The 13,129-nt window shown below is 46.5% G+C and overlaps 1 protein-coding gene across 1 annotated transcript in view; it reads right to left on the reverse strand.

The window, feature by feature from the left end:
* The window catches only part of LOC123757639 (uncharacterized), a 285,082-nt gene that overhangs the window by 21,739 nt on the left and 250,214 nt on the right, over positions 1-13,129 (reverse strand). The window contains 2 exon segments of the mRNA XM_045741479.2: positions 4,119-4,298; positions 4,771-4,896. Of these exon segments, the coding sequence (XP_045597435.1) occupies positions 4,119-4,298; positions 4,771-4,896 (306 nt within the window).

Genomic DNA, 13,129 nt, shown 5'->3' on the forward strand with positions numbered 1-13,129 from the left:
GCACCAACGACCAGGGACATAAGCGTAGAAGGAAGATGAAGAACGAAGAAGGCAAGTAGCAAACGGAATGAAAGGGACACGACCAACAACACACAGAGCCGCCGGTCATGTCCCAACAAGCTACGCCAACAACACACAGAGGTGCATGACACATCCCAACACAAGACTAAACAGAAAAAGGCGCAAAGGTATGCCACCAGATCAGTACCCGAAGCAAGAAGTACAAGCTACGAGGACATGATTACCACATTCAAGATTCTCAAAGGAATTTGATAGGGTAGAGAAAGATCGACTAAGGGACCCCAGGGGCACACGCACCAGGGGGACATCTTCGGAATGAGAGCTCAAAGGAGCCATAAAGACGTTGGAAAGAAGTAGGTGCCAGAATAGTAGGAACGCATGAGGAAGCAATGTGGTGAAGGATGACACCACACACAACCTCAAGCATAGAAATGAAAGAGCCCAGCAGACTCCGGAACCCGCACATTAGCGATTGACAGGTGAGAAGCGGGACTAAAAACCCAGAGCCCCACTCCTGCAAACACAACGAGCGAAGTACAACTACATAAGTACAGAGAATCCAACGTATATGGAAGGGCTAAGCCAGGCACTGCAAGAAGGGCAAGGAATGAGTGACCAGGTAAGACCATGAAAAAAATGGGGCCGTGACCCTCCTTGCAACAATGAACACAGAGGAACAAGGAAGGCCCCAGGAAGAAGTATGGAAGGGCCAAACAAAATGCCATAACCAATCCCCAACACACATCCACAGTATGAAAACTGCAGCAAAATGTCACCTCATAACATCTTCATCACAGTTACATTTACCCAAAACATATACCCCCCACCATTGTACCTCGGAACCTGGTGGAGGTGGGGCCCCTTGCTGGACTCGAGCATGGGTTGGACCTGCATAAGAGTGGGACTGGATGGGTATAAATAGGAGCTGCCTCTTATGGCCCAATAGGCCTGCTGCAGTCACCTAGCTGTGTCCTGATGTTCTTATATTCGTAACCAAAAACCACGAATCAGCGCCTGGCCGAAAGAGACGTCAGACCGCATAAACTCACCTGCAGAACGTAGGCACGAATGTGCCACGACACAACATAGCCAAGAAGATGCTGGGAGCAGCGCCTGTGGAAGAAGGCAAAGCAGCACATGCAGGAGAAGACTAGGGTAGAGGCGACTGGAGGAGCCCCTCACCCACATGCAGGGAAAAACCCAGCAGTCCTCCCCATAGCGGTAATCCAGAACACCCCCAGCAGCTATGGGGCACGGAATGGAGAATGGAGATGGAGCGAGAGGTGAAGCACCATGAGAGAAAAAGACGCAGAACACCAGCACACGTGCACACCACCCATATCAAAACAAACTACATAGCGCATGCGCAGGCAAGGATGCCAGATGCGGGTTGCTAGAAGCCGCGAGCTGAAGAAATAAAATCACGAATTTGACTATAAAACTAGACAAAATGTTATTGTCAATGATTGAGTCCCTGTACAGAGTACACAGGGAAGCTATGACCAGTAGCCGAAAAGAGTAATAAGTAGCGAAACATACATAGCATAACTCTGCATGTGGGCGACAGTCGCACCCAAGACCAAAAGTCATGCAGAACTCCAAGAAGAGTGGGAACATGACAGTGAAGGCCCGTCCCAAAAAGAAGGGTGGAGAAACTAAGAAAAGTACCCACCGAGATGACAGAACCTATGGATCCAAGGGACAAGGAACCGAACCAGGGAAGGGGTCGATGCCCAACAACTCGTACGGAGAGGGGGGAAGAAAAAACCCACTCCTCGTAACCGCAAGCCCCGCCCAGAGGGTAGAAAACCCCCAGCCGGGTCTAATGGAGCCCAAGACCCCCGAAGTTCAGCCCCTCTCCTAGACCCAGGAACCCACACGGTAGGTCCCGGGGCCGAGCTGTCCCCCCAAAGACCCAGCCTCACAAGAAAACAATTTTCTATCTTTTTAAGATAAAAATTAAGTACTACGTAATTAACTCAATGTAACCTACCTCACCCCTGAATGTCAACCCGTGTGTACGATTTTAAACAATGCTGTTGTTGACCAAATTGTATTTTTGCTTTTTTCTGCCATGTTTCCCCCCCCCCTTTTTCATTTTGTTCTTATATTTTCTCAACACAATTTATACTTTATTCTCAATTAGTATTAAGTTTTAGTCTTAGTGTTTTTCCTGCCCAAAACGCTTTGCGTATAGTGGCTTTAGGCATTATATGTACTAGCTCTATCTATAAATCCATCAACTTCTGTATCTCACCTTGTAAGTATGTACTTTACCTGAATAAATATTTGTATTTGTTTGTATTTTTTTTATAAAAAAGACCGGGGCAGGCAGACAAGTACTAAGGAAGGGAGCCCACTGGCAGACTCATACAACACGGCTGGAGGAACAGGCTCAAATGCCTCCGTCGCTACCCCGGAAGGGTAATTCCCCGAGACCGCCAGAGTCTCAAGACCACCTAAGCCCGATCCCGACTTCGAACCCACAGACAGTACGGATCTGGATGCAGGGAGGAATGGGGGGGGGGCAGGAGACCACAACAGGGGGAAAACAAGAGGGCGCGGTAGGAAACAAAACCGAAGCAACCAACACCCCCAAGCCCTGTTACACCAACTGAAACGGGGCAGCTTCAGGGCATCCAGGGAGCAAAGAACCTAGCGTGTCGCTCCACAGAAACGCAACGTGCAACGCCAGTGCTGCCTGTATCCGCATAGTGTGCATAAGACTGGGTAACCGAGTCATAAACAAGCAACAAAACTCATAGGACTCTGGGCCGATGGTGCCACTGACCCCACAGGCAGCAAATGGAGGCAAAGGCAGTGAGAGTCACCCCGAGACAAGGGGGACAGAGCAACCCTCGAACTTGCACAGAGCGAGGGGGGGGACTCCGGGTGTCACATCCATCGGACCCATGCGACCCCGTGGGAGTTCTCAGGATCCTGAGACGGAACTCATGCTCAGGGAAGCCCAGGCAGGGTACTGCTAACCAGCGCCCAAGTCTACCAAAACAACCTTTTAAGAACTGAACCCCTGGGACATGTACACTCACGGGGACCTAGCAGGGAAAACCACTGGAAGAAGGAAGAGTCCTCAATACACAGGGGGGCAAAAATCAAGGCAGACCCTCCACCAGGCAGACAAACAAAAAGAAAAAGAAAACCCTCGCAAGAGGACAGCGTACCCAGGAGGAACAGAGCCGGCTGCTATGATTGGTGAAAACAAGCTGTGCAGTTCCCTGCGCCCCTACCAGTGCAAACTGCCTCTCACCCTAAGGCAAACAAGGGAGACAGAACCCCCTAGTACACAAAGGGCAGCTGAAAACCAAGCAGTATACGGCCTGTCGTTATCGTGGAGATAATTTCGGCCTAGCAGAGGCAGAACCCAAGAAACTTGGGGAAGGTTGCCCAAAGCTCCAAGGGCAGTACTTACTGGGCACCTAGGGAAGGAAACCCTAGACACATGCAGCCCGAGTACTGGTGAATCACTCCCGGCTCACACACCACCTAGAGACAGTCACCACACACTAGGTACAGTGCTGAAATAACCACTAGAGCCGGAGCACACAACTGTTGCCCAGTCTCAGAACTGAAGCATCAGTCTCAGAACTGAAGGGTGGATAGCCGGGCAGGGGGTCTGGGGCTCCCCCTTCCTCCTCTCGGGGAGCGGGGGGAGCTGCGCAACCAGCGGCGCGGCGACATGTGACGTCATGTTCATTTGCTCGTTTCTTTTTGGGGAGTTCTATCCACTTGTTTGGCTTTTGGTAACAATTTTCACCAGAATAGGGGTATGTTTTGGGACGCTTACCTTTCTGGGTGCCTGATCCGGTCGATCGCAGATATAGAATGCTTCCAACTACATGAGGGTTTCTATAGGCCACTGCTCCCCATGCCTCTCCGAGGGGGCCAGGTTCTGGTTTGTGGTCCCCAGTAGGCCCACAGAACTTCATACACATGACTGATGCCAAAGTCTGACATTAGCATATCAGCCTGGATAAGCTCCGGGGAGCTGAAGGGGCTCCCCCAGAAATAATGAGAGAAATGTAACAAATATCAAACACCTATTCTGAATCTATGGTTAAGTAATAATGTTCACTTACTGTTTCATTTTCATTCATAAGAGCAATATTGTGGAGAACACAGGTAGCTTTCACAAATTTTCCACTAGCTTCTGCAGGCCCATCAATCATCTGCATCCGCCTGAATCTAGATTTGAAAACTGTCATCGCATTGGTAGTCAATTTGTGAGCTTCCTGGTGATTCTCGTTGTATAATGCCTCCTGATAACAAAATGATGAAAATAAAATAATATTTACCATAAAAAGCCTAGTCAAAGAAAACATTACTAAGCAAGTTAAAGGTACATTTTAACCCTTACTAGGCATTCCTGGCATGGCCTATGCTAGGAATGCCATGGACCTTTATGGACCTGGAAGATCTTAATGATGAGAAGAAATCTATTGTAAATACTGTACTTGAGAATTAATTCCAAAGAATTTCACATTTTCAACATATCTTCACCTCATTACAGCCAAACTAAAATGATTCTACATTTTCCCCCACCATCAGAAAGAAATGTTTTGTCATAGGAAGGAATTTTTTATATTTTTTCTTATGTGTACTAGGAAATTTACCTAATTTAGGACTGCTCAGTTAGAAGGATTAAATTGTATGAGTACTATATACAAACTGTCAAATTACTATTTCAAAAGAAGAACATTTATCATCTAAATTGTACAGCATAAAACTAACCTGGTATGACAACATTTGTGTCATGTGTGGAGTCATGAGGGCTGGTGCCAGGGGGTATACAGCAGGAGCAACCAAGTGTGTCTCTGCACTTGTAAGACTTTGAACCTTTAGCCAGGCCTCTGAATCCTATTAGTCAGTAGCAAAAAAACCAGGGTTGAATGTAATGAAACTCCATTTTCTGGGTGAGACCCGAGGACTCCTCGGAGCTATCCGGCTGATATGGATGTATAAGCTTTAGGCATCAGTCACTGTACATGGAGTTTTAGGCATACCGGGGACGAGCCAGAACCTGGCCCCCTTCAGAGAGGCATGAGCAATGGCCTATAGAGACACTTTATATATGGTTTAGAAGTATTCTATATCTGCCATCGACCAGGTTGGGCACCCAGAAAGATAGGCGCCCCCCATTCTGATGAAGAATTGCTACCAAATGCCGAACGAGAGGATAGAATTCTCCATGAAGAAAAAAGATAAAACGAGCATGACGTCATCTCGTTACCAATGCGCCGCCGTCTGTACAACGTCCCCCCCCTCCCTGGGAAGGGGAAGGGGGAGCCCCATACCACTGTCGGCTACCGGAGCCTGTCATGTCAGTTCTTAGGCTGGATGTCAAAACATGCGAAAAAAATGCCGAAGGGAGGGATGCCAGGGAGCCTCCGGCTGTCGTCCAGAAAATGGCGTTTCATTACATTCAACGCAGGTTTTCTGGGGGGAGCTCCTTCGGCTTCCCAGAGCTAACTACCCAAAAGCAAGGACAAAAGCGGGACCTGGTTGATACCTGGTTGATGGGGTTCTGGGAGTTCTTCTACTCCCCAAGCCCGGCCCGAGGCCAGGCTCGACTTGTGAGTCTGGTCCACCAGGCTGCTGCTTGGAGCGGCCCGCAGGGACCACATACCCACCACAGCCCGGCTGATCCGGAACTTCTCTTAGAAAACCGTCCAGTTTTCTCTTGAAGATGTCCACGGTTGTTCCGGCAATATTTCTTATAGTCGCTGGGAGGACGTTGAACAACCGTGGACCTCTGATGTTTATACAGTGCTCTCTGATTGTGCCTATGGCACCTCTGCTCTTCACTGGTTCAATCTTGCATTTTCTTCCATATCGTTCACTCCAGTACGTTGTTATTTTATCCGTGTAGATTTGGGACCTGACCCTCCAGTATTTTCCATGTGTATATTAAGGTATCTCTCTCGTCTCCTTTCTAGAGAGTACATTTGGAGAGCTTTGAAGACGATCCCAATAATTTAGGTGTTTTATCTCGTCTATGCGTGCCGTATATGTTCTCTGTATTCCCTCTATTTCAGCAATCTCTCCTGCTCTGAAGGGGAGAGTGAGTACTCGAGACAGGACAACACAGGTGACTTGAAGAGTACAACCATTGTGATGGGATCCCTGGATTTGAAAGTTCTCGTAATCCATCCGATCATTTTTCTGGCTGACGCGATACTTGCTTAGTTATGCTTCCTAAACGTTAGATCGTCGGACATCATTATTCCCAAATCCTTGACATGCTGTTTTTCTACTATGGGAAGATTAGATTGTGTTTTGTACCCTGTATTATGTTTCAGATCCTCATTTTTGCAGTACCTGAGTACCTGAAATTTATCACTGTTAAACATCATGTTATTTTCTGCTGCCCAATCGAAAACTTTGTTGACATCTGCTTGTAGTTTTTCAATGTCTTCAGCAGAGGTGAGGTAATTTTCATGCTGATTTTTGTGTCATCTGCAAAGGACGACACGAAGCTGTGACGTGTATTTTTGTCTATATCAGATATGAGAATAAGGAACAGTAGCGGTGCAAGGACTGTACCTTGAGGTACAGAGCTTTTAACATCGCTTGGACTCGATTTTATCTGATTGACTGTGTTATGATCTCAGCCTACAGGAGAAACGAGTCTCCCTCCTTGAGAGTTATTCGTCAAGCCTGACCTGATTAGAAGGTCTAGCGAATATTGAAGTGATAACGCATATGTAAAATAGTTGCTTGGATATGTATAACAGTTTGAGATCATGGGCAATGAAGAAGAACACAGATAAATGACTGGCGAGGAGATGTGGACATTTTGCTGGAGGTGTGAGGCTCGCTTCCGGAGGACCTTGACCTCACTTGAGTGCCAGACATCGCAGGGGGAAGCCGCGCTCCATTTGAGCTCCCGCCAGAAGGGAACCCCTAGTGATATATCTCGAAGAGAAGAGAAGTGTGTAGACGTGCCAGCTGTGGAACCGAGCTGGGAACGTTGTGGTATCAAGTCCTGGTCGACGAGTAGAGTTTAATAAGCTACTCAGAGGCATTTTCGTGGGCTGTGTGGAGCGCCCTGACCAGACGCCGTCAGAGGAAAAGCGCCCTCGATCAGTTAATCTGTGGTAAGCACGATATACGCCAGTTCATAGTGATCACTTGTAGTTGGTCGTGTGCCCAGCGACGGTAGCAATGTTTATTTATAAGTTAGACATGTTTTAATAAGGCAGAAAGCCTGAAATAGGAGAGTGAAGAGGGAGGAGCACGGAGCGACGTCCGCCCCCTCTTAGCGCTGGCGGACGACTGAGGGAGCCTGGCTCTTGACGGAGGAAGACCCTCCCAGCGAGTGAGGACCACCGCCAGGCGAGGTGGAGTATGGACCCGCCCAAAACGGGGGAGTCCACTCTCACTGTATGTAGAGAACAGATAGAGGTTTGAGGCAAGCATATTGTGTGGTTATTTTTGTTTATGTGTTAAAGGGGAACATTTTATTGGAGTGTCGATGGGTTGCAGGTTTGTCTTTTGGGGAAGAAGTTGCTGAGAACTTCGAAGCCAGCAGATGAAGTAGTTGATGAGACTCCAAGGTAGTGGAGCAGAGGACCTCGAGCTGTGAGGAGAAGCAGCAGTGAAGAGGAGTGTCACGTGCTTCTGTAGAGGTGGAGAAGCACCATAGTTGCTCGGGGAAACTTCATGGTGTAGCAGCCAAGAGAGCTGTGGAGGACCCTAGCAGAAGGGTGAAGCACCGTAGTTGCTCAAGGAAACTTCATGATAGCAGCCTGGAGGAGCTGCAGAGGATCCTGGTAGTGAAGCCCGGGAGAACCTAAGGATATTAGGGTAGTGAACTTCCAGAGGTGGAAGGGGAAGTTCTGGTGGATTACTTATAGGGAGTTGATAGTGTTTGGTTGTCATTAGCGTGCAAGACGCAGTGAGAGGTGAGTGACTGTTGGCATTCTTATGTCAAGGAGTTTTTTTATACTGAAGTATCAATGAACATTTATACTGGTATATGTTATTGCATTCAAATGCTGATTTTCTATATATATATGTTATCTTGCTGATGGTGCAACAGTGTATGTAGGCTTGATCAACTTGAGGAGGTTGATAGTATCAGGTGGTGAACCAGGAGATAGGATACCACTTGATAAGCTGATAATAGAGTTCTGATGGTGTTGGAGTGCAACCTGATTGTGATATTATAGAGTATAGGATTCATTATTATTATATGTGTGTATGTATCGTGTATGTGCTTTGTCCAGTAAATGTGTCACAATTTGCTGGTGTTTGCCCTTGTCCTAGTGAGGCTTCCCAGGAGGTAGTAAAGAAGGAGAGAGAGAGAGAAAGAACCAAGAACCACTGCCGTGGACAGGGTAGGAGGTAATACTAGTAAGTCATAGGGGATTGAGGAGATCATATCTCAAAAATAAGAGAGTGGGGAGTCACAGCGGCTCGAGTGGGTGTGTGCACGTGACAACGAGGCTAAGTGTTGGAGCCGCATCCCCTAAACGTGTGACGTTGAGCCCCTCTCCAAGAGCCAGAAGCGCCAAGGGTGATCTCCTAGTATAAGCACTCTGCCGAGTTGTGGGTTGGGTTGTCCATAGAGAAGGATCAACGACGACAACACCAACCAACCCACAGTCTATAATAACTGTTACTCTTTGTGTTCTGTTCGACAGGAAATTGAGTATCCAGCGTCCTACTTTTCCAGTTATTCCCATTAACCTCATTTTGTGAGCTATCACCCCATGGTCACATTTGTCGAACGCATTTGCAAAGTCTGTGTATACAACATCGGCATTTTGCTTTTCTTCTAGGGCTTCTGTGATTTTGTCATTGTGGTTCAGTAACTGTGACAGACATGATCTTCCCGCTCTAAATCCATGTTGTCCTGGATTGTGCAATTCATTGTTTTCCATAAAACTAGAAATTTGATTCCTAATCACTCTTTCAAACACTTTTATTATGTATGATGTTAGTGCAACTGGCCTATAATTTTTTGCCAAGGCTTTACTCCCCCCCCTTGTGCAACGGAGCTATATCTGCAGATTTAAGTGCTGCTGGTATCTCCCCTGTATCCAGGCTCTTTCTCCATATTACACTGAGTGCTCTCGCTACTGGTACTTTACATTTCTTTATGAATATTGAATTCCATGAGTCAGGCCCAGGAGCTGAGTGCATAGGCATATTGTCAATTTCTTTTGTCCCTCCCGGGACAAACCCGGGAGGCGGAAACCACTTGCCTGAAACCTGAAAGCAAGACAACTGGCAACACCAAACAACCCCGCGGATGACCCGGGAGACCTGAACAGGGATGAAGGCAACCCAGGCAACTCAAAGCGCATCCAGGGCCACAGAGGCTGCGGCATGCAGGCAATGGCAGAGAGCAATAACCGGACACAAGAAGATGCACCCCCGGCCAAACCAACCAAGCATCAACAACCACAGGGACCCCTTTGGAAAACAGCCGGCCCAACCTCGCCAGAAAAGAGGAGACGGCTACAAACGAACAAACCGGACACCAGAACCCAAAGGAGCAGAAACCTCTGATAAACAATCCAGAACTGAAGAAGCCACAACAAACTGAGGGGTGAAAAAATAGCACCCAGGCCAAGACCAGGATGGCTCAGGCGATGCATGAGCCGGCTGGAGGTGAAACAATGCACGAGACAGCTTGCAAAACGGTGCAGAAGAAACATCAAAACCGAAGCAAGCCTTAGCTGCTCTGCCAGCGCCGCACAAGACAAGGCGACAGTATGTGGCAGAAGATGACAGTCCTGAGCAGCCATGAGAAAAATGACAAGACCACAGCAACAAAAGGTGCAGTAAACCTATGAAGAGACAAAAAGAAAAAAGTACCACCACCAGTAAACCACATACTGCCGCAAAGAAGAAGCACGCAGGTGGGACGCCAAGAACAAAGCCACCTGATCACCAAACAGATGGTGATAGACTCGAGTCAAAAGCACCAGACGCGAAGACTCGAGGAGAAGACCGAACCAGCCACGTAATGTACCAGACCGAGCATCTGAAAGAGGCGGAGACGTGGGAAAAACCTCTGGTTGCGGACACCGAGCAAGCAGCACCTGAACCAAGGCTACCAGGAACCAGACAGAACCTCCGCTAGGTCACCAGGAATCTAAAAGAATAAAAGACAGGAAAGAACCAAAACTCTGGCAAGCAGAAACACCCCATCCGGGAGGATTCCCCCCCCCCCTCCTGGACCGCCAAAGGACCAACAAGTCAGACACGGACGACAACTAGAAGAAGTTGCTTGCAGAAACTGCCTAACCGCAGACTCCACAAACAGCTAGAACAAATGGCAACAAAAACCGAAGAGCAAGGGCCCAGGCAGAAGCCAATGAGGAAACGAGTACCACTAGCCGACACGCGAGACGTAAAGCGAAAAATTGTGACACTGCATCCCACAGGAATGGCGGAAACAGATCCAACAGTGCAGACGATGCATGAGCCGCTGATTTATGGAAGAGGAGAACACTGGAGGACATGTACTGCACTAAAATACAAAGATTCAATACATAAAATAAATAAAAATAAAAGTCCGCAGCCAGGGCTGTAAACCCCTAGCTCCTCTCGTCCTAATGACAATGAACTGTAGGGGGCAGGAGTGGTTGATGCGAGATCTACCTACACCTGTCAACGTTTCAACAGATCAGCTTGTAATATAAGACAAGGAGAAGATGAAATAACACAGATCTATACCTGAACACTATCACTGTGCAGGATCAGGGATCCGAACACATACACAGTCTTGCCTAGCACTAATATTAGTACAGCCAATATGCACACTAATAAATGCCAGGCGTATAAGGAATGAAGTAAGCAAATATGCAATTAAAAAACTGTAAAGATGGCCCAAATATCGTTAACTAGGGACAAGAATGTACATTAGAGATAATAAAGTAATATGACGTAGGCAGCAAGTGGAAACATAATGTATAAGAACTATTACATATACAGTATGATATCAAGGTAAATAAAAGGGGCTAGGCAGGCAGTGAATAACTGTCAATGAATGAGTGTCCAAAGTGCAATGAATGACTGTCAATGAACGATTGTCCAGCCAAGAAAAGATTCAGTCACTGAACGAAAATCGGGGCTAAGCCCCACAGTGTAATGAAGAACAATAAATATGGACATAGGAAGGTTACATTAAGAAAATGTATCCTAATGTGCCTTGTAATCTTTGTCATTATAGTGCATTGCCATTAGTGTGTATTAACTGTATTGCCATTAGTGTGTATTAACATTAGTGTGTTCATTGTGTCAATATTTTGTACTTAAATTTATCTGTTAGATCAGGACCCACCTGAACGCCACACGCGCCAGAGGCCCTCTTATCCCAAGTTCTTTCCCAAGAGGCAGACAAGAGAAGCTCCAGCATATTTCAACAATATTAAGTATTGTAGTACAGGTTGATGATAGTGAGTGGTGTCCCAGAGAACATAAAGGTATAGTGCTTTTGAAAAATAGGTGAGATAACAGGAATGTGCCAAGGGAAGTGAAAAAATGGATGAGAAAAAGTTGCCCTAGTGTTTCCAGTGCAGAGAAGAACATTCAAGATGGCCGCCGGCAAGAGGAAATACAAAACAGAGCTTGATTTTGAGGGATTCAATGAAGAAAGCATTGATATTAGCAGTCTATACAACAAATTGGTAAAATTAGATACTATAGTGACCTCTCATGTAGAAATAATTAGTAAATTGAAAGAAAGTAATGACCATTTAAATAGCAAAGTTTTATGTCTTGAGGGTTTAGTGAAAGACTTGTGCAAGGATAAGAATCAATTGGAAACAAATTGCAAAGCCATGGAAGAAGAAAATAAACTCTTAAAAATAGCTATAGAAGAAGTTAAAGTAAATTTAAACATAAATGACTACAACAGGTTAGGTAAGGAAATTCAACAGGAGAAACAGCTTTTGTCAGAACAGATGGAGGAAGTTACACAGGGAATAGAACAGTGCAAGAAAGATATGCAACTCACCAATGCACAAGTGGCTAAGGAGAAGGAAAAAATTGAAGCAGTAAAGGAAGTCAAACACTGCAGCAACCAAAATAAAACAAACATTAGGCTGGAAGTGAGAAAGGAATTGGCATCTACCTTGGCTACCTTGAGGTGCTTCCGGGGCTTAGTGTCCCCGCGGCCTGGTCGTCGACCAGGCCTCCTGGTTGCTGGACTGATCAACCAGGCTGTTAGACGCGGCTGCTCGCAGCCTGACGTATGAGTCACAGCCTGGTTGATCAGGTATCCTTTGGAGGTGCTTATCCAGTTCTCTCTTGAACACTGTGAGGGGTTTGCCAGTTATGCCCCTTATGTGTAGTGGAAGCGTGTTGAACAGTCTCGGGCCTCTGATGTTGATAGAGTTCTCTCTCAGAGTACCTGTTGCACCTCTGCTTTTCAACGGGGGTATTCTGCACATCCTGCCATGTCTTCTGGTCTCATGTGGTGTTATTTCTGTGTGCAGGTTTGGGACCAGCCCCTCAATTATTTTCCACGTGAAAATTATTATGTATCTCTCCCGCCTGCGCTCAAGGGAGTACAGATTTAGGCTCTTTAGTCGGTCCCAGTAATTTAGATGTTTTACTGAGTGGATTCTAGCAGTAAAGGATCTCTGCACGCTCTCTAGGTCAGCAATTTCTCCAGCTTTGAAAGGGGCTGTCATTGTGCAGCAGTACTCCACTCTAGAGAGCACAAGCGTTTTGAAAAGTATCATCATCGGTATAGCATCTCTAGTGTGAAAAGTTCTTGTTATCCAACCTGTCATTTTTCTTGCAGTTGTGACGGCTACTTTATTGTGTTCTTTAAAGGTAAGGTCTTCCGACATGAGTACACCCAGGTCCTTTACATTGCCTTTTCGTTCTGTTATGATTTGCCTGCGTTTTGTACGTGGTTTCTGTTTTTATATTTTCAATTTTTCCGTAGCGCATGAGCTGAAACTTATCCTCGTTGAATACCATATTATTTTCTGTAGCCCATAGAAAGACCTGATCTACATCTGATTGGAGGTTTGCCGTGTCCTCTATGTTGCCAACTCTCATGAAAATCCTAGTGTCATCTGCAAAGGATGATACAGTGCTATAGGTTGTGTTCTGGTCTATGTCC

Source organism: Procambarus clarkii, chromosome 19, assembly GCF_040958095.1.
Source record: "Procambarus clarkii isolate CNS0578487 chromosome 19, FALCON_Pclarkii_2.0, whole genome shotgun sequence".
In the NCBI taxonomy this organism is placed as follows: domain Eukaryota; kingdom Metazoa; phylum Arthropoda; class Malacostraca; order Decapoda; family Cambaridae; genus Procambarus; species Procambarus clarkii.